This window comes from Malania oleifera, chromosome 12 (genome assembly GCF_029873635.1).
Source record: "Malania oleifera isolate guangnan ecotype guangnan chromosome 12, ASM2987363v1, whole genome shotgun sequence".
In the NCBI taxonomy this organism is placed as follows: domain Eukaryota; kingdom Viridiplantae; phylum Streptophyta; class Magnoliopsida; order Santalales; family Ximeniaceae; genus Malania; species Malania oleifera.
In genome coordinates, this window is record NC_080428.1 from 75,791,610 (window position 1) to 75,817,415 (window position 25,806).

Consider the following 25,806-nt stretch of genomic DNA (forward strand, 5'->3'; position numbering starts at 1 on the left):
TCCTCGTTGCGGACTATATAGGCAAATCTAGCATATGCTCGACATAAAGGTCATCCTAGGAGCTCCCATATACACAATGAGATGGACGCAAGGGAAGGTAAGAAGAGGAGCACGTGCAGTATATGTCATCAAGAAGGACATAATCGCACAAGGTATCCGAGAAGGACCCAACCCGAGAATGTAGCTGGACCGTCGCATTGATTTTGTAGGCAGTTTGGGACTCATTCAGACCCTTCTTCTTTTGTATATACTTATTCTAATGCGATAATGCATTTTGCAGGATTGATCCAAGGTCTTCTGATCCGAGCGTATTGACGATGGGCGATGATCACAAGGCCAGTCGAGCGTGGACTGATGGGCACACCGACCCCTTGTTCTGCCAAGGGGGCACGCAGTTTCCTGAGCCTACTTGGAGGCAGACCCCCTCATCTTACGCCTGATACGCGATGCGGGGTTTTATGGCATTTATTGGATTGCCCATATCCAGTTGGATTGGTATCTTGTCACAACTTTGGTGGAGCGATGGAGACCCGAGATGCACACGTTCCACCTATCTCATGGGGAGGCGACCGTCACACTCCAGGACATCGCCGTTTTGTTCGGGCTGCCGATTGATGGGCAAGTCGTCACTGATCGTACTACTGAACCAGTGGAGGGACCTACGGACCGTCAGGGATGACTCACCTTGCGTACTATGTGTGAGCGTTTGTTAGGGTTTGCTCCACCTGACAGCGAGTTGGTTGGTGCACGCATCCGTATGCAGTTCCTTGAAGGGGATGTGTTTCGTCAGCTCCCAGCAGATGTAGATGCACGGACGATAGCAAGCCACGCACGAGCATAGTATTGATTATTTTTATCTCAAATGCGTTTCGTCATTTGTATAGTATTGATTATTTTTATTTCATTTGTATATATCATTGATTATTTTCATTTCACTCATATAGCATTTGATTATTTTCATTTCATTTATATAGTCATGTGTCTTGTGCACACTTCATACTCTTGAAGTTTATTTATATATTTTTTCAAATTAAATTGAGATGAATAAAATAACTTTTATTTAACTAAAAAGTGAAAGATTCGACCTTTACTTCACAGAATTAAATATTGTCAAATGTAAAAAATGACACATAACAATTATATATATGTTGCAACATGTAAAGTGCGGAAACCTTGACCCAAAATGACAATGGATAGCAAATTTTTGTTATTTTAAGTTTGAATGGTATCGCAACATCTACAAGTGTCTGAAATTGCTAGGAGTCATTATAATCACTTTGATTTCATAGAATCAGTACCAAACTATTATTTTGCTAAGTGTATTTAGATCATTTAATTACTACTTGTTGATTGGTTTGTAGATTAATTATAAATTCGGTTTTAATTGATCTTGACAATATAAAACAAATAATAATGTGATCTTTTTATGAGTTTATGACAAATAATAGATAAAAAATTATTTTCAAACTAATAGGAGTATGAGCTATATATATATATATATATATATTAGATTGAGTGAAGTATGATTTTTAAGAATTTACCTACTCAAATAAGTCGAAATAAATTTTTTTTCATTTTTATTTAACTAGGGCCAATTTAGTAAGTAAAATTAGATTCGTAATTATCTATCAATATCTTCTAATTTATTTTTGTAAAATTTTTATAAATATCACGTTCTTTTGATTAATACTCCAATTTTACGATAATAGTTTGTCATTACGAATAAATAATTCTAAAAATTTAAATTTTATAAATTAAATAAGACTATTTTAAAATTTTAACTCCTTGAGATTTAAATAATTTATGCTCCAATCAAAAGATTTCTTTACGAAAAATACTTATCTAGAATATTTATCTAAAAATAATTTTATCTATTATAAGTATTTTTAGTATATTTATTTTTTAAAATTACTTATTTTTTTAAACTTTTTTTTTAAATAATTATTAATTCAATTTTCGAAAAAATTGAGTACATTTGAAACCCTTTCTTGGAAAATATTTTATAATTTTTTTACAATTAAAACACATTTTGCTTTATTAATTTTGAATTAAAATATTTTTTTTTTTTTAATTGGTTATAAGCATTTTAAATGGAGTCTTCACTAGGTTCCTTCGTCGCTTGAAATCTCGCTCTCTCAACTCTGTACCGAAAATGTTTGTTCTTCTTGTTTTCATTTTTTTTTCCCTTAGATTATAGTAAATTGACAACAAGAGAGTGAGCATTTGAGTTTGCGGATCAGCCTGCGACCAAATCCAGCACGTAGGCAGCTGGTTTCAAAGGCTGAGGGAAATTGAATGCCAAATTATCAACCTCGTGTTCATAAATTTTGCCGTTTCGATCAATCTTGTACCAGAAGGTGCCTAGAAATTTCGTCCCTCTGCATCCCACGGAACCCTAGATATACATGTGTGTAAGGAAATTATCACGAAATTCCCAAATCCTTTGAGAAACAAAATAGAGAAAAACACACGCCAACCATTAGGCTCCACAAAGCCCAACAATGTAAAATATTTATTTTTATTGTTCACGGGGTTAAGGTATAAAATGGGATAACAGTGAGAAACATTTAAAGCCAGAAACTGGATGGATGGTCTTAAGGTGTTTGCAAATTTGCAACTGGCATCCGTGCTGCCCCAGGTAAGTTTTTGCCTTAACCCACTAGTGTGCAATTCTAATTTTTTCCTGTGTTTAATTTCCATATGAGTTTAGTTTTGGATTGTAAACGGTAACTGAATCAGGCCAAGTTATTGTGCAAAGTTTGTTTTATTTGTCCTTTCAATGGGTGGTGATCAATTTATAATATGAATGAGTAAACTATTATATAATTTTTTTTATATTATTGAATATCGTTGTCCTGGCCGTGGGATAACTCAATTAGCTCTGTTTCTTCATTTTCTACGTTTTCTGGATTGGATTTTTGTGGTTGGCAGGAAGGATCCCAGTTCAGAGTTCTACATTTTTTAGTTCATTTGTGTTCAAATTTCCACTCAATTGTAATTTTGATCCTGGTTCATAGTTTTTTTTTTTCAGTTGATCTGTGTTCAAATTTCTACTCATTCATGAGTTTGCTCCAAAACGAAAATGGAGTGCTCATCCTACTCTCGACATTTCACCCAGGTTATTTCAAAATTGCCTTTACTTTTGCCAGGAAAGACGAAGTCGTTCCAGCCCACAACACAAAATGCTGTCAAATTACCCTGGCATCGTTTTCTACTCACTGTGCCAATAATAAGAACGCCCCTTGCTCCGCCGAGTGCTTCCGCCCAAGGCAACTCTGTGCGGCCGTTTTCTGCAAAACTCCGTGGATTCGCAGACCCAAAGCACCTCACTCCAGTGCCTTCAGGATGTCGAGAAGGTAATCGCTTTCTTTCATTAGGGTTTTCCAATCCAAAATCGAACAAGATGCTTTTTTTTTTTTGGTTACTGTTGCAGAGAATCGTTAGGGTATTGGAGCTAGCGGGAAAGGTAATGGACGAACGATTGAACCCTATCGGCCTTAGAAAGGAAATGGTCAACAGCCACTGTGGTGAGTTCATGCAACTTATGAAGAAGGTTTGTCCACACCCTTCTTGAGAAATTTATTCTCTTTGAAGAGAAAAAAATTCTGAAATTCAATTCCAGATTGGTTTTTTTCCTATTTTCTGTGATAAAATTGGTGTGCAGAATTTATATTTTAAAAAGTAAAGATCAACTTATTAATGTATGCCAGTCTCATGCTACTGGATGAGGATCAATTCATTAACATTTTGGATCCAAAATGTTAAAAATTTGTGATTTTTTTGTTTGAAACATCAGTTGTGCAACTCATCTCCTTCGCTTGTATGTTAATGGCGCTAAATTTTGGGGATTGAACACTTCTTCTTCCTTCTTATGCTACCGGGTGAAGATCAATTTATCAACATTTTGGATTCAAGATGTTGGGAACTTGTGACTTTTTTTGTTAGATACATCAGTTGTGAAACTTGTCTTCTTCGTTGGTATGTTAATGGCGCTAAATTTTGTGGACTGAACACTACTTCTTTTTCTTCTGGGGATTTGGCAAATCAGGACATCCAAATGAGACTGCGGGAAGAAATCAAAAGTGCATGCGAATATCGTCCATTTGAGAAGTGTGATTACAGTTCAAGAATATCTAATGAGATCTGCTGCCGGAAGCTGGAACATGTCATTGCACAGTTGGATGGGATGAAGCAGACCATTGATGATTATCATGGTGTAGTTTGAAGAGGCTTCTTTTTGGCATTTGTAATCCAAACTTGATGCATTTGTTTTAATGCATTGACTTTGCCTCTTGTGTTCGAAGATCTTAGTTCTGTTGTTCTACAAGCTTGATTGTGCGAAGCCAAATTCTTCACATTCATTTGAATTTAATGTGTTCATTCTAAAAGACTAGAAGAGATGTAAAATGGGTAAATTCGGAATCCACTCCAATGCCTTCAAAATTCTTAGAAGTGTGTTGTAATTGTTTGATATTTCATCCATTTATGATTTGGGTCGGGTGGAGTTGTTTTGGTATGGAGTGCTGTTCATAGGATTAGGAATTTTGCTCATAAAACTTTGTGATTTGTTGGTTGGAATGGAGTTGGTGTTTATAATATACATGTTGGCTATTCTGTTGAGAGTATCAAAGACCAAACATTGGCTTAGATCATCTTATCAGCCAAAAACAGAGAGAGAGAGAGAGAGAGAGAGAGAGAGAGAGAGAGAGAGAGAGAGAGAGAATGAGGATCATCTTATTTTTGTTTTCTTTGGAGTTTGAAATTAAAAGATTGTTTTTTATGTTTTTGGGAGGGCTAAGGTGACTTTTGGGTTGCGACAAGTATATTTCAGTTAAAGTATGGGAATTTGATAGCGAATAAATGAAAGATTGTTGTGATCGTAAATTTATTTTTTTTTTTTTTCTTGTATCTATTTTATAGAGTAATAAAAAAATTGGAAGTTATTAATAACACTTCAAAAATTGCTATAGGACACTCCCTTTTTCCTTGTACATGTTCATATAATGAAGTAATGAATTTGTAACACCCTCCCCCCCCCCCCCCTTTTTTTAAATCTTTCATGTGCAAGTTGGAAGTGAGAATCAAATAGTAAAACTGTCTTCGAATACATTAAAATATAAAAGCAGAGTGTAAATAATCATTTTCGTAGTGCTAGAGGTCTTCTCCCTAGAAAAAAACTATTATTATTTTTTTTGGGATGACAAATTTTCTTCTTCTTTCCACAGCTAATATATATCCACTCTTTATCATTTTTTTTTTTAATTTTGCCACAAAACACAATGTAAATTCCCATCAACTAGACATTTTATTAACTCCTTTTGTCAACCACCTCCACCACAACCCTAATCAAAATGACAATTTGACAATCCATGACATAAAATTCATTATAACCATTATTCCACCATCAAAACTTAAAAACCAATCTGGCCATAATACATCATCCACCACTAAGCCTGCGTACAGAACCACTGATAAACGGAGATTGAATGTATACAATAGCATTGTTCATGTTAACCTTCAAAAATAGAAACGCTGTATGGACTAATGGAATGCACTGCAGCAAAGGAACCAATCCAAGGCACCCACCGGACCAAGATTGAGTGGATAGAATAGCATTGTTCATGTTCGCGGTCAGAAAGAAAAAACACCATGGACTAATGGAATGCAGCAAAGGTACCACAATTCAAGAACCAATATGCATATCCCATAGAGTGCAATTGCACCAAGGGAGTACACTCCAAAGAGCCTCCCGCTTTCAAAGGGCCAGCCCGTTGTTAGACCTTTTGGATGCCATAGGGTGCCTGGAGACTGCAGACTTGACCCTGCTAACAAACCTTGCACACCCATCCATCCATTCCTTCCCTGTAAAGACGCATAAAAGCAACCATTTCAAATCAAGCTCCTCCTGTTGAGCTTGTGTATTAATTGGGATTGATAAAAAGCACACAAGACTGGCACAAAAAATGGGTTCGGTTGTTTCTGGTTACCAAGGAGGAGCATTTATAGCATTCTAATGTTCTCTTGTTCTCTACATCATAACAGAGAGTGACATGGAAGCAATGCCGTGAAAAATAGAATGAAAGCAACCTCAGCCAAGCAGGATCGAAGGAACAGACATGCCTGATCAGGTTTTTGGCCTCAAAGAGAGACCTGTCTCTACTTTCTTGATTTCAAAGATGAGCATCCTCCACATCTTGAGCACAAACATTTCGGCTTCATCATCTAAGATGGACTGAAGCAGCTCCAGCATTTGGGATGCCTTCACATGGTTTTGAGTACTAGTCACAATGTAATCCACCAGAGTGGTTTCCTCCTCCCCTAGAAACTCCGTAATCTTCTTTGAAATCCAGGGTCTCATTCTTTCATGCAACCCGTGCTGTTAAAAGCGCATCACACCATTAGTACCCAAAAAGGAAGCATCAACTAAAAGAAATTAAGCTCTTCCTATTGTCTAGTGCATATCATCTAAAGACTAGAAGCTGCATTATTCTGGAGAGCATGGACATGACAAAAATTAAATGGACAAGCAGAGAGCCATTCCACTAAAAACTACTTTATATTGCTTCATCACTATGCTTTAGATGCAAAGATATGGTAAAAAAAAAAATTTGTACAAATGAATCGAAAAGTTCCCAAGCTAAACTACACTATCATAACTTGGTTGTATATGTGCATGCAGGAAACAGGTGCAATACATACCATTAATAAAAATAATAATCTTGAGAGGCGAAAGGAAAAAAGAGAGGGTGTAAAACCATTTCCGATTGAATTTTGAACTAGATATATTTCTTGACAAAGTTATTTTTTGGCCCAAGGAATCAAATGGATCAGTTGTCAATTGCAGCCACAAATTCATAGGATGAATCTATACTGTCAAGATTAATAAAATCCTAGCTCCATCTGGGTAAACACAAAATGGCTGCAGGCATAAATTCATATTGGATCTTTCTACTAACACTGATTCTACAGTTGTAGCAATTCTCGTAACCCCAGGCCCCAGCTTATAATGTCTCAAGTTACAAAATTTCTATTGCTTTTTTTCAGTGTTTTACACCCAATTTTTCTACTTAAATGAAAGTTCACCTCAAAGATACAAAATAATTGAAGAAATGTTAAAAAAATAAATTCCAATAAATATTAGTTATAGTGTTTAGAAAGTAGTACAAAAACAAATCACTACTTTCTAGCCTTCTGCGCTCTTGCGTTTCACAGAACATTTTCAGAAGGTAAAATTGAACTGTGTTCTACACTGCTCATGTGGAAAGTGCAAAGGCTTATGGGAGAATATGCATCAACCTGACAAAGTTACAGAACTAGCACAAGACGTTCTACAGTGGATCCTCAAAACTCACATAACAAGGAATAAGAAAAATTAAACTCCTAGATATGTGCCTGCACTCAACAACTGCCGCGAAATCGTGTAACATTAAAAGGAAAGAATTGCCAGAATAGCCTACTCCTACATAATATATAGGACTCAAATAGGTGAAAGAAAAATTAACATGTAAAAAAAATCAAAATTAAAACTCTAATCTCTATCATCAAAAAAAAACCTCTAAAGTTTCTTCTTGTACATTTATCTCAAATTCCCTATGGAACATGAGTTGCTTTTGCAGCCAAAGCTATCAAAAAGTGTCTTGATCAAGAGATCAAAAAATTAAGTCTCAATAACCATTCTGTAATATTCCCAAGAGGTAAACAATTCAATAGTAAAACCTTTAACATTTTACAAATCATAGCCTGGATATTGTTCCTTACCTTGTCATATATGGACCAGTCTATCTCGTATGAGAATAATTCCTCCCTGGTCCTGGGGATCATATCAATCAACTGTTTTTTATCCAAGTAGTTCTTGTTATCTGATGACTTCGGTTTATCAACTCCATGTTCCCGATCCCTATCCCGCTCAAGAGTTCTCTCTCTGTTCTCATCCCTGGCACGATTAGTATCATCATCATTCCGGTCTCTATCCCTGGACCTATCATGAAAACGTTTACTTCTTTCCCTTTCTCCATCAGGCTTCTCGTCTTTGGGATTGACATTGGAGATACGCTTTGCAAATTCAGCAGCTGCAGCCAAATTTGGCGGTGCTGCCCCAGAATTATTCGGTTGTACAGCCTGCAGTTCCTCAGTAGAATAATCAATAGGAACTAAAGGCCTCATCTTTTTCTCCTTATGTGCGTCATCATCCTCCTCTTCATGGAAAACGGAAGGAACAGCAGTTCGCTTTCCAGATCCTACCAAACCAAAACCCAACTTCCTAGCAGGAGCATTGCTACTCTGACGAATATCTGATGCAACTGTTGATTCCTCACCATTACCATTTTGTAGAATACCATCGCCTGTCATGTGGAAATTTTTAACCATTTCAAGAACAGGCATAGCAAGGGAAGAGGAATCAACATGAGAGAAGAACCAAAAAAAGGTTTACAAAAACAGAAACAGAAAGAAATTACCAATATGGTTTCCAAGACCAGAATCACCCTCATTATAGGCATGTTCAACAGCCTCATCCTTGGTTTCAACGACAGTTTCTTCAGCTGGCATATCTTTTTCCTCTCCATTCATTCCCTGACTAGCCACATGCTTCAGTTCATCTTTCTGTTGCTGCAGTCTTTGTTCCTCTTCAGCCCTCCTCTTGGCCTCAGCAATTTCTTCCTCCTCTTTTAATCTGTCAGCCAAGTCTTCCCCCTTCTCCCGCAGCCTCTTCCTTCTCTTCTCCTCTAATCTGCGCCTCCTTTTTCTTGAATCGTCATCATCATCATCGCTATCCCTCTCTTGATCCCTGATTTCCTTCCTCCGCTGGTGTTGCCTTTCCTTCTCTCTCTCCTTCTCATGCTGCCGTTGATAGTCTTTTTCTCTTTCTCTAATTTCCCAATCCTTAACACGCTCTTTGTATAATTGCTCGGCCTCCCGGATCTTCAATTCTCTCTCTCTCTCCCTCCTAACTCGCTCTCTCTCCCTTTCTCTCTCATATCTTTCAAGTTCCCTCTCCTTTTCCCGTTTGAAATCTCGCTCTCTGTCCCTATCTCTGCTACTCCTATCATGCCTCCGACTCCGGTCAGGTGAACTTGCTTCAGGCTTGTCTTGCTCAGTCGTAGGTTTGGTTTCACTTGTTGTTTCATCATCGTTCTTATCCTCTGCTGCATCTGCAAGATTATGACGAAAATCTGTAGTTACATCAATCTGTCAGATAAACACTTATACAACACTAGACTATGTATGCATTCATACACGTGCATGGATTTAGAAGAGTGATACTATTAACAAGTTACTCTCATATGACTACATATGAATATGCATTGTAATGATTACATATCAAAGGAGAGAGCACAATAGAACTTCATTTACTTGTTATAATTGCTCACCACTTCTTATTATATCAACATCAGAGTCCCCATCCCTTGATTTGGCGTTCGTTTCCAGGTTTGAGCTCCCAGAACCATCAACAGCCCCTTGTGTTGGTGGCATAGAAAGAGGTTTAGTCTTCAACCTCTCTTCTATCATGCTAGTAAGTTTTTCCAAAGCCTCTCGATCAGCTTCCTTGTCCTCGTCAGTAACAATCCCAAAGTTGGCACTGTCATTATTTTCTTTGTTTCTTGAATCATCAACTTCCATCTTTGAGTCCTCGGCAGAAGGCTTCGAAGGATCATTCTTCTCAACAGCTGATCCACTTTCTTCCATCTTATCATCCCCTTCTGCTTCAGTTTCTTTTGGTTTCTTTGAGTTTTCAGTTTTTTTCTCAACATAACGTTTTAGATACTCTTTTGTTGCTTCATTAACATTTAGCTGTAGATGTATCATATTTAATATTAAATACACTTGGAAAAGTTCTAAACTTAGCACATGAAAACATAATTAAAATCGAACCATACCACCAATTCTTGCCCATCAATATTAAGTTTAGTCAACAGGCGTAATGCACGAAGAACCCCTTCAGCAGACTCGAATTCACAGAATGCAAAGCCCAATGGAGTTCCATCCGTGGGATTTTGAGCACGCTTCCAACTCTTGACAGGTCCACAAAGCTTCAAAACATGTAGAAATATCAGAATTCATACGCTAGTCCTCAAAAGATAGAATTGAGAAATGACATGAGCAAATCAAAGTGGCCAGAGAGACCTACACGAAGGAGAGAAAGCATAAAATCATTTTCAACTGTTGGCGCTATCTTGCCTACATAAACTGTTGTTTGTGGCGTCTCCGCTGGTGTAATGATAGGAACAACAGCTGGCCTAACAACAGCAGGGATTATTGGACCACGAATCCCTGGAATAGGAGGTCGTGGCAGGGTAGGCAACACCCCAACAGCACCAAGTGGGCGCGGAGGGAAACCAGGCCGAACCATAGGTGCGTAGGGGGACGGATAGCGAGGAATCCCTGCATAAATTAAAAGGCATAGCTACGAAAATCTTTTAGAACAGGTTTATGAACTGAACTCAACAGAAACAATCTTTCACCACCAGTTAGCATATGTTGAGAAACAAAATGACGAGAACAATTAGATGCTGTTACCAAACATTACAATCATATCAGAGATGGCAGCACAGGCATGGCAACTATCACCAGCTGAACAGATAACCTGAAGGAAACATAAAAAATAGCATGGAATTTACAAATCATGTATAGCACAATGTCAGCTTACCTTATGCGTAGCTTGCAAAACGGTAGCCTTCTCAAAACCATTCCAGGCACCAATTGTGAAATTTTGTAATTGAGTAACATGAGACTTCCGCCATCTCATGCATGTGAAGGAAATTAATATAACAATACATTTGATATTTCAACAACTTTAAGTATCTCAATAGTAACAGCCCAATGTGCAGAATAACAACAGAGAGAGAGAGAGAGAGAGAGAGAGAGGGGAAGAGAGGGAGGGAGGAATAAAATTAATTGAAAGGATTGATATACCTTGGGATACAAGAGCAAACGAGCATTCAATTGCTAACATTGTCTGCTGCTGGAAACTCAATAACCCATGAAAGGGAAAGTATCCTTATGACTACAACAAAGGTATCATTTAATAAAATTAAACATTAAGTGCTGAATATGGAATGAACTTCTGAATGCAGCGAACTGGGTCCTGAATGAAACTTGAACTCATCTCAGATTCTAAATCTGTGACTTCTAAATGTGTCTATATTGTCCATTTAACCCTCTGAATCGCTAAAAACAAAAACTGTTCAGAAATAAAAAAAATTGTAAAAAACCAAACAGTTGCTGAACTTAAAAGAAAATTATTTCAGTAAAAATATTGTATCTGAAGTATATTTAAGAAAATTTTAAAATATAAAGAATATAATTTTTAAAGACAAAAAAAAATTATTCTAAAATCTAAAACTTTTTCTTGACTAAAAAAAGAAAAAAGCCCTCCATGATTGGCCATCAAGGATGTAGGGGCTAGTCATAAAACCCTCCACAACTAGAAACATGAAGCTTCCACAATATTTAGGGCAATACACTAGACATTCATGACGTGTAGTGTTTTTTATCATAGTTTTACTAGTTTGTAGAGAGTAATTTTGTCCACAAATTCCCCTTAATGGAGTGCTGACCAAATAAAATGTGCCTCCATCTCTAAACACATTGAAGATACAAACACCTCTTTTAAAAGATCGTATCTTAATCAGTCTAAAATTAAGAAACTGATACCCATTAAGAGGCCATTAAAAGGAAAAAAGGAGGGGAGGAGTAGCCTTGAACATGACACAAGCATACATTATATAACAAATGAACAGTATAATGGTTTAAAAAATGGTGGAATTATTGTGTGAGTTGTAAACTGCAAGACCATTTACAGCAAAGAAACAATAACAACTTTTTTACTCATCAAGGAAACTAAGCAAATATGTGCATACCAAAAAAGGAGTTGTAGGAGGGGGTGTCTCTAAAGAACTGCAATACGAAGCCTTCCAACCTTTCTCACCGTAATCATTCAAGACACTGTAGGAGAAAACATCCTGTCATCGATACCCCTTAACTAATACTAATTTCACACTCTCTGCGAACTCTTCTCAGCCAAACTCTTCCCACTATATCATTCCATTAGTGGTTAGCCCAATGGCCAACGCTATATGATTACTACTATAATGGATCAAAAATTAAAACACACAATTACCATCAATAAGCTACATATACATATACCGTCAATAAACTATTGAACAATCTTGAGTTTCAAGGTGCACATGATAGTTTGAAACATATACTCATGTTCTTTCTTCTTCATTTTTTTCCTTGTCTTTTTTTAAAATTTTAAGTTATAGATAGAAGTAGAACAACAAAAGAGGTTTTCATATATCAAGCTTATGGCATATTCAAAAAGATTTGCAGCAAAAACGCTAACTAATAAACGGCTACGGCTAACAGTCTTTCACCAATTCATAGAAAAAATACGAGCCATGGCCAATAATTCGACAAGCTACTTATGACGTGCAAAAGCTACAAGGAAAAGAAAAAAAAAATTGGACGAGGAGAGAAAGAGAACCCACCAGGAGGAGGCATAGTCCCTTGAGGAGCAGGTGCGGGGAAACCATTGGGCACTGGTGCGTACGGTCTCATTGCGGGATTGGGAGGCTGAGCAGGTGGAATCTGATAATGCATCATCGGCGCCGACCCCGAAACCGGTCCTGCGGCGGGAACCATGACTGGTGCAGGGTTCACTCCAGGAGGCTGTACGTTGGGGTTTTGAACGCCGGGGTTCGGGAGAGGAGAAAACTGTGGGGTCAGTAAAGGGACCGGCGGAGCCGCCGGCCTGAAGGAGGGAGCCGACGGCGGCAAGACGCCCCCCCCGGACATCGCAGGCGGCGCGTAAGTAGGGATTGACGGAGGAGGCGGCGTCCCCATCGGAGGGGTAGAACTAGGGTTTACTGTGACAGGCGCTGGCGAAGCCAACGAAGGTGTCGATGATGACGATGCTGCCGATGATGGTACTGGTGGTGGACCCGGGGGTGCCAAAGGTGGCGAGGGATCGGGTTGATCCGATTGAGGAGGGTTTGAATTCGGGGTTTCGGGGTCTGCCTGCTGAGGATTGGGTTCCGGAGTTGCTGAAGAAGACGGAGTGTCCGCCATAGGAGGAGCTTGGGGTGGTGAGAGATCTTTGGAGTTGGGAGTCTGGCTTGAGATGCCCTAGGGAGAGAGAGAGGGGGGGGGGAGGAAGAGAGAGCGAGGTTAGTCCCTTTGGTGAATAGGGGAGGAATGTTTTGTCTGTATCATCGCGGTAAAATTTCTGACCGTACACGTCTACACGGTGGATCGAGGGCGGTCCTACTTTAGGGGTTTTAGGCTGTGTTTCGGGTAGCAGGTGATTCCAGCTTCAGCTCCATCGAATCAGTCCACCTTTGTCCCTGACCCTGAGGCTACAAATGAATCAAGTCCCCGTAAAGTTTATCTTATTAAAGTCTCGCTCAAATTAAATTCTATAATCTGAATTTATTAATAAGACTAATGCTCAAAATCAATATGCTAGCTCCCTCAGATTAAAAAAAAAAATTTCCTAAAACGGTATTAGTAGGAGTTACTTTTTACGTTTTTTTTTTACTTAAAAAAACCCCTTGTCTCTTAAAATGAGAGATTTCAAGAGAACCAGACTATTTGTAAAAATCTGAACCGTGATATGTGGGTTTAAATAATAAAGAGAAGGGTAAAATCGGAAATTGAGCAGCCTTTGTCGACAAAGACTTTGTTCTGCTCGTTAACAAAGTTCAGAGGCTTGTCGACGAGGAGAAGCCAAGAGATATCGGGAAACCAGGGATCTCAGGCTCATCAACAAGGTTACTGTCTTGTCAACGAACTGACTACAGGGCCTTGTCGACGAAGTTGCCATTCGTCAATGAGAGCGGCCGAGTCAAAGGGCTATAAGTATCCAATTTAGTTGCTTCCAAGCTAAGTTAACTAAAAATCTTCTCCTTCTCTCTCTATAACTCATCCTACTCTCTCTCTCTAGATTTCTTCATCGTTCGTTGTTGGAATCGATGATCTAACGTTACCACGAGGGTCAGAGAAGGATTCTCTACAAAACCTACGGATCGGAATCCCATTTCGGAGATTTTTAGGTTTCGGCTTAAAATCTAGGTAAGGCTCGGTTTTCTTTTCTAATCTGATAGTTTGGTTGAGGACGGAGTTGTGAGTATTTTCTGTACTGTGTTTTGTAGATTTTGAGAACTCAGTTCGCTGTTTAGGAGTCGTAGAATTCGGGATTGGTCTTTTGGGGGAAAGGTAAGAGGAATCTGTTTATGTCGGTTATTTTTGAAATCGGACTCGGTTGAACTGTGGTTCACGGTCCTGTGTGTGTTTTGGCTACTCATTTGGGGGGATCTAATGGGGGAAAACTATGAGTTTTTCATGATTACAGTTTTGGGAAAAAGGGGGCGACGGGCTGCATCCTTGGTTTTTTGAAAACCAAATGTATATGTTGATTTATACAGTGTTATAGGGATGGTCGTACCTTAACTTATTCAAATTGTAAGTGTTTGGAAAACCATGATTTTAGATTATCAAATGGGTGTGGTTTGTTTGGTTATATGAGCATGCATGTTTATGTTGTGTTTGGTTGAAATGCGAGTAGGAACGAGGTTCCGAATTTGTTTCAGGTACTGAGAGTGTCTGGCTCTATATTCGAGGGCATATGAAATCGCTGGCCATGTAGGCAAGAGTGTCCGGTTCTATATCTGAGGGCGTAAGCCTATATCGGCTAATCACCGAAGGGTGTGGATCCACTAGTTTAGCGTCGGTACAATGTCATGGGAGTCTAGGACTAGCCATGTGCCGGTGGCGCCGTGTTTTGCGGGTTGGCTACGGGCCAACGCCGTATGCACGGGCCGACTTTAGGCCGAAGGGTGTGACGACACCGGGATTGCTGATCATGTGTGTGCGTGTATGCACTGTTGTGAAATTAGTACTGAAATTACATTTAACTGTATATGTATTGCGTCATGATAACACTCAAATGTCACACACTGATATAACCTGCATTCTTCCTTACTGAGATATGTCTCACCCCTTCTGTACGTACATTTTTACAGGTCCTTCGAGTAACCGAAACTAGCGTCCTAGAGTTGGGAGCGTAGTGGCTAAAGCACTGCGGGTAGCGCTTAGGTAAGTGCTAGGATTTGGGGTACGTTGGCACCCGGATATACGTTTTGTATGTATGGAGCCTAGACTCCGTTTTGTTTTGTATAGACTCTAGTATGGTATAGTACATGTATAGAATGACTTTTTCCGCTGTGTATATGATTTGTGTATGGATGCGTATAGGGTGCCTGGTAACCCCATGGGGTCGGACCCTCATTCATTATGTTGTATCGTTGTTATATGATACAGTGACATATTAGGTTACTAATTTACCCCTAGGCCCCATTTTTGGGTTCAGGGTGTGACACTATTAGTTAACATGTTAACAGTTTGACTCGATAATTTCATAAGATCGTTCATTTACATAATAAACAAACTTAAGTAAAGCAAATTAAAGTTTGGTTTGAACTTGACTCAAACTCAAACCAAACATTTGACTCTTCACACATTCCAACTAAAGTTTTAATAAACAAGTTTGAGCAAGGCAAATCGATTTTTTTTGCTGCCCTACTTGTTAGCAATGTGTTTTTAAAAAAATTCTATAAATTCTCCATAATTTCTATTAGTCTCTATTTTAATTTTTTTAATATTTAGATAAAAATATTTTTTTAAAAATAAGATACATTTTTTATTTAAAAGTCAACAAAATTTGTGTAAAAAGATATTTACGCTGTGTTTGGGAACATGAATTTCGAACATTTGATTTTGATTTTGATGAATTTAAATAAATTTCAATATAATTTTATAATGCATCTTATCAAAATCCAATGCCACTCTAAATCTAAAACATCTCTAAACACAAAGTTGAAAGTTTGTTTTAGTCTTTTAGATCAACTAGGACATGAGATTTTAACCTAAAAGGATTAATTTAGTTAACAAAAATGAAATTTCTAAAGTCTTAAAATAAATGAAGTGTATTTCAAAATAGAACTTATATACTCGCATAATGTCTTCTATAGTTATTGTGAAATATCTTAAATAAATAATAATTTAGCTTGTAAAGATATATTCTATATTGTTGACCTTATAGGTCATTCCCAGTTTTGATAATGACAAATATTCTTTGTATTTGATGACTTTCAAGTTTGTGTGTAAGATCATACTAACTGGATCACGTTGATAGCATGCAGCAACTTGAAGAATTATAAAGACACGGCATATATATATCATTTGTTGTAATATTATTGGAACTGTATTAATTTAATTTCAAATGAGTCTGTAATAATCTCTGCATGTCATGCATGTAGATAATTGTAAGCTCAAATGACCCTAAAATGGCCCTTAGGTCCTCACACTTGAATACACGTGAATATAGGACCTTAGCCCAAAAACCATGAGGTTTCAGGCGACCGAACTTGGCAGTGTATCTTGCCTCGATCGACCGAACAATGGAATAAGTCAATAAGTTGACTTGAGTTCGGGCGACCGAACCGAATTGGCTGTAGTGCCCTTAGTCGACCGAACATATACTAAGACTTGGTTCAACAACTCAGGCACCCAAACTCTTACATTAAAAATACCCTCAGGCAATCGAATTGGCAAGTTCGGCTTACTGAACTTGAAAACAGGCGACCGAACCTCGAGCATTTGCAAAATCGCCTGGTTCAGTCACCCGAATATAAATTCAGGCACTTGAAAATGGAAAACTCGCTTTTTCCATTATGTCCATTTAGGCGACTGAACCTTTGACTTGGTCGACCGAAAGTCTCGGGTTAGCTTAATTTTACCGTGGGTAATTAAGGTTAAATGAGGGGTTAATGTTTTAAACATAATTAAAATAATTTTGAAAATTACCAGCGTGTCCCAAACGGCTAATTTTCCCCTCTTGTATATATATATACTCATTCATTTGTCTTGATTAGGGGTTGATTAGTAAGATCATTAGCAAAAACTCTCTCAAATTTACAAAGCCTATTTTGCTAATACTACTTCCAAATACTCTCATACACTCGTTTCTTTAATCGTCCAAGTATTGTGAGAGTTCCTAATGTGATAGTGCTCCATTTTAGATTGCTTAAAAACTCTCATTTGTGTTGTTGTTGATTGTATTTGATTTTGAGAGTTAAGTAAGAATATTCCCACAGATTTAACTTGATAAATCTAGTGTGGGGAAACTCATTAACTTGAGGGTCTTTGCATTGTTATTGCAAGATCCCTTAAGCAATAGTTTTTGTGTGCAAAGCGTTTTGCAAGCTCGATTTCAAACAATTTTTGTTCTTATTACATTAAGGAAAATACTTTTGAGTTTATTTGAATATTCTTACCAACATCTTTGAAACTCTAATCTAATATTGAGATTTATTATAACTTGTTTCAAATAACAGCTTGTTTGAACACTCTTGTGCATATTTGAGATTATACATTACTGAGTGTTATTTGCACATAATCACATCATCGAACTTACAATTCCTATATTGTTGATGTGCATTTGATTGATTGTCATTGGTACATATTTGCTTGATTGAAAAGCACAATCACTGTACTCGATTTGTATTGAACTACTGTTGTATTCCAGGTGTAGCCTAAGGGGGCGGTAATCCAGCCTGAAAAGATTGGTTGTGTAGGTTGAGGTTAGCCCTGTGCTAATCGACCTGGTTGTATTTAGGTGTCGCTCCACCCACTAAGTGAGCCTATGGTACAATCTTTGTGCTAGTGAGCCAAAGCAGGGACGTAGGCAGTTTGTCGAACTTAGATAACATTTCTAATGTCGTCTCTATTTACTGCTTTATTATGCATGCTTAATTAAATTACTTGTACAGTTTAATTTTCGCTGAATATATATACTGATTTATTTTATACGCGATTGACCTTGGGCTTGTGTAATATTGCTGCTTGTGGATTGACCTAGGGGATTAAATTTTAAAATACCAATTCACCTCCCTATTGGGATTACAGTAAAGCCAACAATTGGTATCAAAGTATCGTCACGTAGACTTAAACTTTAATTTGTAAAAAGACCATAATTGTAACGCCCCAACCCGACACGTGGGTCCGAGGTGCTACTCTAGTGATGTCTAAGTACCTGATACCATCATATCACATGCGATATGCAGCGGAATAAATGAAACATTCTCAACATTCTATTACCTGAGTCTAAATCGCAATATATATCAAGGTTCTTTCCATACACATGTTACATCTCGAATAACAAGTTCACATACTCGGTCCACATGACCAGCCATATAAGCCCGACGGCATACTACAATAACTACTCACATCTGAGTTCTTGAAGACACTCGCACAAAACTATTATAGTTTCCACCCCCTATGTAACGCCCCAACCCTTAATACGGTCCCAGAGTGCTACTATACATACACATACTGTACAAATCCTGATAACATACATAACTACCCGCCCTAAACAGGGGCATACGGGTATTTCATAAAGATCTGTACTCACATATATTGCGGAAAACATAAACATTCATATGGATTCGAATAGACATACCAGAGCATCTAATTGTTCCTTACATACATTCATCAATACGTAAAACATAAACTGTATTTCATTCTCAAAAAGAAACCCATCCTGGCTAAACAACCCATAACGCATACAAAACTTATGTGAGCTAACCAGACGCTATGCTCCAAAGTCTTTCTAGAAGACTGGGTCCGATTTCCTGTAACTCCTGAAACAAAGGTTGTAAGATTGGGGTGAGACACTTCTCAGTAAGGAGGAAGATATTACATCAGTGTGTGACTATATGGTTATATTCTTATTTGGAAACGGTTACATAAATTTCACATTCTCAATACCATAATGTATACATAGTACATATATAAATCCCTGATAATATATATAACCCAGGATCATTACAAGTGAGAGTTCTCGAGGTTAGGGTAGGGTACAGGCTCATACACTATACAATCCCTCCACCCAGTACTCAGACCTATGACTTTTCCCAGTAAAATGTTTAAATCATGTATATGCATATTTATAACACCGTCCAGGTCAAAACTATCATAACTATGCCAGTAACTCCCCATGGCAAGGGTTGTGCGATAAAGAAATACTGATCGAGCCTTGTACGTACAGGAACCGTTAGGCATCATAACATACTGAAGTCTAACTTGGCCATCGCCACCTTGATCTCTTTTGACTAGTGACCCTTCTTACCAAGCCTACTACTAGGTACCCACAGTCCCACACTGAACAATAACTACATTTGGTTGCACTGTACCTCTATTTTGGCAATGGTACCGAGCCTACATAATATAAGTTTTTTAAGGTTTTATATACTATTGAGACAAATTGCGGTCTTAATATCATATATACAATTTACATTAAAACATAATATCTAAGCAATTCCAGTATTTTCGCAATCTCATTCATGCATACTTTCATTCATATTGTGGTAAAAATCGGCTCATAACCTCCGGTTTTACCTTTTTCTCATACTTGGCACAGTATCTAATCAGCACCTGTTTTTTGTATTTTCTGATAATCACTTGAAACCTTAGTCCCCATAGTTCATATACATACATTTCAAATCAGTATAGATTCAATTCATATCATACGTCACACTTATTTGATCATATATATACATTTCATACAAACTGGTTCGTAAAATATCATTTATGCTGCTATTAAGAGTTTTAAGCATCTCCTACTTTAGTTTTAGTGCAAATAAAGTAATTTTAAGAAATTTGGAGATCATATGTCAAAAATCTCATTTTTGCCAAAATCGTAAAATCGTAAAAACCGTAAGAATCGACATTTATACCCGGTAAAACTTTGCAAAGAAGCAGTCAATAAGTGCATATAAATATAGACTACATATTCTGTTGTTTCTTTTTCTAAAAATGCTGATGTAAAAAAATCCCCTTACCTTTATCCTGAAAACTAGAACACGAGCTTATTGATCCAAAACTACGACACATGATCCTCAAAACCTAAAAATGAAGAACAATACTTCAAAATTATTCAATCTACTATAGATCCACCGAAATGAAAACGAATTCAAATCCTTACCTCGATTTTAGGGAAAAACCCGAAAATCTTCAAAATTATGATTTGATCCGCTAAAACTGAAGAGATTCTCCTTCTGATCCACACAGAAACTTTCAATCGTCGAAATGGACGATGAATGACGAAGAATCGTAGAGAGAGAGAGAGAGCTGGTTCTAGAGAGAAAGAGAGAGCTTTGGGGTTTTCTTAACCCTTAAGCAAACAAAAGTGATATTTATAGGGCCTTTCACCGAGTCAAATTCGTCGACAAGGCGGGGCCTTCGTGGACGAGCTAGCCACTCAGTTCGTGGACGAAGCCCTACCTTCGCCAACGAACCCCATCCAGATATTTTCTTTGGCTCGCTCAGTATTTCTTCGTTGACGACACTCTGAATTTCGGCGATGAAGAACTGAAGGGACATCGTCGCTGAACATACTGCCTTCGTTTACGAACTCCACTATAATTCCCTTTTTACCTTTTTCTTGTTTATTTTCCTTATTTATGGGTTCAAGTCTCTACAATCTCCCCTCCTTATAAAAATTTTGTCCTCGAAATTTATTAACCGTTTCTAAGCATAATCTTATCTTTTAACTTTGTTCTATTGAAGAGTCGGCAACCACCCACATAGCGGCTCCGGCCCAAATTTACTACATACCCTCTCATATGGTGGAGGAATATCGTGGTTGCAACATAATACTTCCGGAGATTACAATATACATACAAACTCCCCCGAAGTCATACATACTTTGTTAAACACACATACATTTACTTACATTTTTTTTTATTTACCTATATAACTCTAATTATCTCTGAATAAGTGAGGGTACTTCTGGCGTATCTCGGACTCTAGTTCCCATGAAGCTTCCTCCACTACATGGTTACACCATAATACCTTCACTAGCGGTATCTCTTTAGTTCGTAACTGCTGAACTTTTCAATCTAATACCTGTATTGGTACCTCTTCATATGATAAATCACCACTGATCTTTGGAGATTCGTAATTCAACATATGCGATGGATCTGACACGTACTTCCTCAGCACTGACACGTGGAATACGTCATGGACTCTGGATACTGCTGTGGGTAAAGCCACTTGACAAGCAACCGAACCTATCCTTTCCAGGATCTCAAAAGGCCCAATATACCAAGGACTTAGCTTCCCTTTCTTCCCGAACCTCATCACCCCTTTCATCAGAGCGATCCTCAGGAATACCATACTTCCTACCTCAAACTCTAACTCTCGTCGGTGAGTATCAGTATAACTCTTCTTGTCATGCACCGAACCCACAGATGGGTCCCAGGTGTGAATATAATAACCTAACCTGTCTCTGTATAAATTAAACATACATGATACAATACTGAATGAGGATCCGACCCCATGGGGTACACTTGAACCCTATACACATTCACATACTTATCCATACTTATCAAGTACGCAGTGGAAAATGTTCTTTCTATACATACATCTTACCATATTATAGTCTATACAAAACTAGCATATATGTTCCCAAAATTACAATACATACTTCGGGTGTCTACAAAATCCAACAATGACAACCCAGTTACAAAACTCGTACCTACACAGGTACTAAACGTAACTAAACGACACCCCCGCTTTTGGACGCTAAGATGCTAGTTTCGAGTACCCGAAAGACCTGCAAAACATTTGTATATTCGGGGTGAAACACCTCTCAGTAAGGAAGAAAACAGGTTATATCAGTGTGTGACATACGAGTGTTATTTCCGCGTAAAACATAACACAATACGATACAGTTCCATATAGTTCAATAAAGTTCCAGTATTTTTCACAAATCCATTCTAGTACATATGATACCAAACATACGGTTAGTGTCATCACACTTAAGCACCCGATACCCTGCAATAACAGAAGCCTTATAGCGATATCGTTGCCAGTACGGTGTAGCACACACCCTTCGGTGACCAGCCAGAAAGAACATGCGATATTTCACACCCTCAAATATAAAGCCGGATACTTTTGCCCAAGGTAATTAGCTAAGACATGGTGTCAGCATATGGTAATTAGCCGCCCCTAGCTGATTTACAAAACCTGGAAAAATTCTGGAACTCATGTCCCTATACTCATCAGCGTACGGTAATTAGCCGCCCCTAGCCGTTTTTACAAAATCCTGAAACATTTTACATACAACAGTTCATTCCACACTTATTTAGTAAATAACAAATCCTATCGTTTTTAGTTCAAGAATACAGTTTAATACAAATATGGTTACGGTCATCTCAAAACTATAGTTTTAATACAACATACGGTTTCTCCAACAAAACAAAGATGATACCCAAAATCCCCAAATTTTCCCAAAAATTGTAACCCAAAAACCCCGCATTTTTACTCGATAGATTTTCCCAAATAAGTAATCAAAACATACATACGATCGTAAACTACAGCTTTACCGATCCCGATTTCAAAAATAAATTGATATAAACAGAATTCCCTTACCTTTCCCGAATACCAAAATACGAACTCTACGGCTCCAAAACTATGAACCGAGACACCAAAACCTAAACATCCAAGAACTATACTTCACTACAACTCTTACTACTATATATATTCCAAAACGAAACTGAAATCGAACCCTTACCTCGTTTTTTGGGTCAAAACTCGAAAATCCCTTAAATGACTTTCTGATCGGCTAAAAACATAGAGCTTCTCCTTCTGATCTACGTGGTAATGCCGTATCAACGAATTAGGCGATGAACAACGAAGAATCAAAGAGAGAGAGAGAGAGAGAGAGAGAGAGAGAGAGAGAGAGAGAGAGAGAGAGAGAGAGTTTGAGGTTTCTTAGCAACTAAGCAAGAGAAATGGATATTTATAGCCCCTTTGACCAGGCCAACCTCGTCGACAAGACAGCGCATTCGTCGATGAATTATCCATACATTTCGTCAACGAACTGGCTCCTTCGGTGACGAACCCTATTCTGATATTTTACAACACATTCGGCATTTCTTGGTCGATAAGACTCTGAATTTCGACGACGAAGAGTACGAGGGCCTTCGTTGACGAGAACAATGGCTTCGTTGATGAAGCTTGAAAAATTTATCTTTTTACCCTTTTGTTATTTGTTCAATCTACATATCTCGATCGGGTTTTTACAACCTCCCCTCCTTACAAAAATTTCATCATCGAAATTTGTAATCTTTCACTTACCAACTTACTACATACTCAAACGCATACCTGACTCTAGGAAGAGCCGGCGGCCACCCACATAGCAGTCCCATCCCAAATACATACATACCCTTACTTATGGCGGAGGAATACCGTGGTTACATACATACACTGTCTCGGGAGATCACAATACTACAAAACTCTCCCAGAGACTAACCACACCATACTACTACGATAGTATAGTATTACATACATACATACATACATACCCATACCGACCTTGTTATCAAAACTACTACTCAAAACAACTGTGGATATTTCTAGTGTATTTCTGTCTCTAACTCCCAAGAAGCTTCCTCAACTGCATGATTCCGCCACAATACCTTCACTAACGGTATCTCCTTGGTACGCAACTTCTGAACTTTACGGTTCAGAATTTGAACGGGTATCTCCTCACACGCCAAAGCATCCCCAATCTTTAAATATTCGTAACTAATAACTTGCGACGGATCCAACACGTACCTTCTAAACATAGATACGTGAAACACATCATGGATCCTCGAGAGCATCGGGGGTAGAGCAATCCTGTAGGCCACCGGACCTACTCGTTCTAGTACCTCGAATGGTCCGATATACCTTGGGCTCAACTTGCCCTTCTTCCTAAATCTCATCACCCCTTTCATTGGAGCAATTCTCAAAAATATCTTACCCCCAACCTTGAATTCCAACTCACAACGGCAAACATCCGCATAACTCTTCTGCCATCTCTGAGCTGATTTAATCCTATCCCTTATCAACCTGACATTCTTAGAAGCCTGCTGTATGAGTTCGAGACCCAATATCTGTCGTTCACCGACCTCGTCCCAATACAAAGGAGACTAACACCTCTGACCATACAATGCCTTGAACGGTGCCATCTTGATACTAGCCTTGAAGTTATTGTTATAGGCAAACTCCAACAATGGTAGAAACTAAATCCAACTACCACCGAAGTCTGATACACAAGCCCGTAACATATCCTCCAAGATCTGTATCGTCCTCACTGACTATCCATCAGTATGGGGGTGGAATGTTGTACTAAAAGTAAGCTTCATCCCCAGTGCTTCATGTAATCTTTGCCAAAATTGAGAAGTAAACCTCGGGTCTCGATCTGAAACAATGGTTACCGGTATCCCGTGCATTCTGACTATCTCCTGCACGTACAAACCTGCTATGTGATGACTCGAAGAATAATAGTATTTAAATAATGATTAAGAGGGTGGAAAATGGAAACAGTAACAGAAGGAAGAAGCCGACTTCGTCGACAAAAGTTTCGCGTTCATCAACGACATTGCACTTTTGAAGGAATAACCGAGGGAATTTATCAGGGCCTCATCGACAAACACAGGGGATTCGTCAACGAACACAGGGAATTCGTCGACGAGGGTATAAGAGGACCTCATCGACAAAGATAGGATTCGTCGACAAGGAAATACCGAGAGAGGTTTTGAGTAGTCTGAATTTTGTCGACGAGGAGTGGGTTTCGTCGATGAAATTATTGAAGGACTCGTCGACGAGATGACGTGTCTCGTCGACGAATCTGACCCTATAAATAGTAGAAATCCGGAATTAAACGTGAAAATTAAGAAAAAATATCACTCTCTCTCTCTCCCTACGGTTTCTCTCTCTTCTTTCTTCGATTTCGGGCCTAATTTCCACCAGTTCGACAATCTGAAGCCACCATGATGCTCCTAGGGAAGTTCTCTCCAAATCTGCCAGAGTGAATCGTTGGTGAAAGCAAGTTGGAAATCATCCCTGAGTTGAGGTAAAGTTTTTTAAGCCAAATTTGGTCTTACGGTAGTTATAGGAAATGATATACACGTGAAAATACTGAAGTTTAATACTGAGAGTTTGCATTTTCAGGGTATTGATTAGGAAATCCTACGGATGTGAGACTAGAGTTTATAAGGGCTTTTCTTAGTAGCCAGGTAAGGGAATAAACTAAAGCAGTTATTTTCCATGCAAATTATTATTATGTATGAGTAAATTTACTTTCAGAAAGACATGTATTATATCTGTATATTACGAAGGAAATTGTACATTTGCGAAAAATACTGCTAGTATCTTGAAATGAATATGTATGTATGAGATGTCAAAAACTATGATTTTAAAATACAATGTATGGTTTTATACAACAAATGTGTGGCATGAATATTATTTTACGTGGAAAAATATCATGATATGACAATGATATGAATGAAATATGTTTTGATAAATTATGAAAGAATACAGTACATTATGATGTTGAAAATACATGATAAATTGATTATTTTCAAAATGATATACATATATGAAATGATTTCGGCGCAAGGCCGTATTGATGTATGATTTCGGCGCAAGGCCGTATTTATGTATGATTTTGGCGCGAGGCTGTATTTATGTATGATTTCGGCGTGAGGCCGTATTTATGGAACGAACGGCATGAGGCCATATTTATGAAATGTTCGGCGCGAGGCCGTATTTATGAAATTATGAAAAATGTTATTATATCATGCATTATATGTTATCAGAACCCGGATATTAGTTAGTTCACTTTAGGAGCATGCTACCATAGCTTATAGATTGGATATCTATGATCAGATTTGTGCTAACCACCCCACGAGGGGGTGG

The 25,806-nt window shown here is 38.1% G+C and overlaps 2 protein-coding genes across 5 annotated transcripts; one reads left to right on the forward strand and one right to left on the reverse strand.

The window, feature by feature from the left end:
• Positions 1-535: 535 nt before the first annotated feature.
• LOC131144014 (mediator of RNA polymerase II transcription subunit 11-like) lies at positions 536-4,443 on the forward strand. Its single transcript, XM_058092357.1, has 4 exons — positions 536-668; positions 3,235-3,356; positions 3,434-3,553; positions 4,049-4,443. Exons 1-4 carry the CDS (start codon positions 536-538, stop codon positions 4,223-4,225), a joined length of 552 nt encoding a protein of 183 aa, XP_057948340.1. The 3' UTR covers positions 4,226-4,443.
• Positions 4,444-5,358: 915 nt separating this feature from the next.
• On the reverse strand, positions 5,359-13,179 carry LOC131144352 (RNA-binding motif protein 25). 4 transcript variants are annotated; one of them, XR_009133789.1, is made up of 8 exons: positions 12,489-13,179; positions 10,127-10,380; positions 9,876-10,028; positions 9,369-9,789; positions 8,457-9,149; positions 7,759-8,342; positions 5,988-6,376; positions 5,359-5,862 (listed from the first exon to the last, which is right to left on the reverse strand). XR_009133789.1 is itself a non-coding variant. In XM_058092937.1 (8 exons), exons 1-7 carry the CDS (start codon positions 13,066-13,068, stop codon positions 6,125-6,127), a joined length of 2,937 nt encoding a protein of 978 aa, XP_057948920.1. In that variant the 5' UTR covers positions 13,069-13,179; the 3' UTR covers positions 5,359-5,862; positions 6,121-6,124. The 4 variants fall into 4 exon arrangements, 3 of the variants coding, with proteins under 3 accessions (XP_057948920.1, XP_057948924.1, XP_057948923.1); XM_058092937.1 differs by having other exon boundaries at positions 6,121-6,376; XM_058092941.1 differs by lacking the exon at positions 12,489-13,179 and adding an exon at positions 10,646-11,935 and having other exon boundaries at positions 5,359-6,376.
• Between the last annotated feature and the right edge of the window lie 12,627 nt (positions 13,180-25,806).

What these genes read in the sequence shown, in the direction of transcription:
- LOC131144014 (XM_058092357.1), top strand. Translation starts at nt 536, where the DNA reads ATGCACACGTTCCACCTATCTCATGGGGAGGCGACCGTCACACTCCAG. An exon ending in AGTGGAGGGACCTACGGACC is followed by an intron (nt 669 to 3,234) that starts GTCAGGGATGAC and finishes GCCAATAATAAG; the next exon opens with AACGCCCCTTGCTCCGCCGA. An exon ending in TCATGCAACTTATGAAGAAG is followed by an intron (nt 3,554 to 4,048) that starts GTTTGTCCACAC and finishes TTGGCAAATCAG; the next exon opens with GACATCCAAATGAGACTGCG.
- LOC131144352 (XM_058092937.1), bottom strand. Translation starts at nt 13,068, where the DNA reads ATGGCGGACACTCCGTCTTCTTCAGCAACTCCGGAACCCAATCCTCAG. An exon ending in TTATGCTTTCTCTCCTTCGT is followed by an intron (nt 10,029 to 10,126) that starts GTAGGTCTCTCT and finishes CATGTTTTGAAG; the next exon opens with CTTTGTGGACCTGTCAAGAG. An exon ending in ACTGGTCCATATATGACAAG is followed by an intron (nt 6,377 to 7,758) that starts GTAAGGAACAAT and finishes CGCTTTTAACAG; the next exon opens with CACGGGTTGCATGAAAGAAT.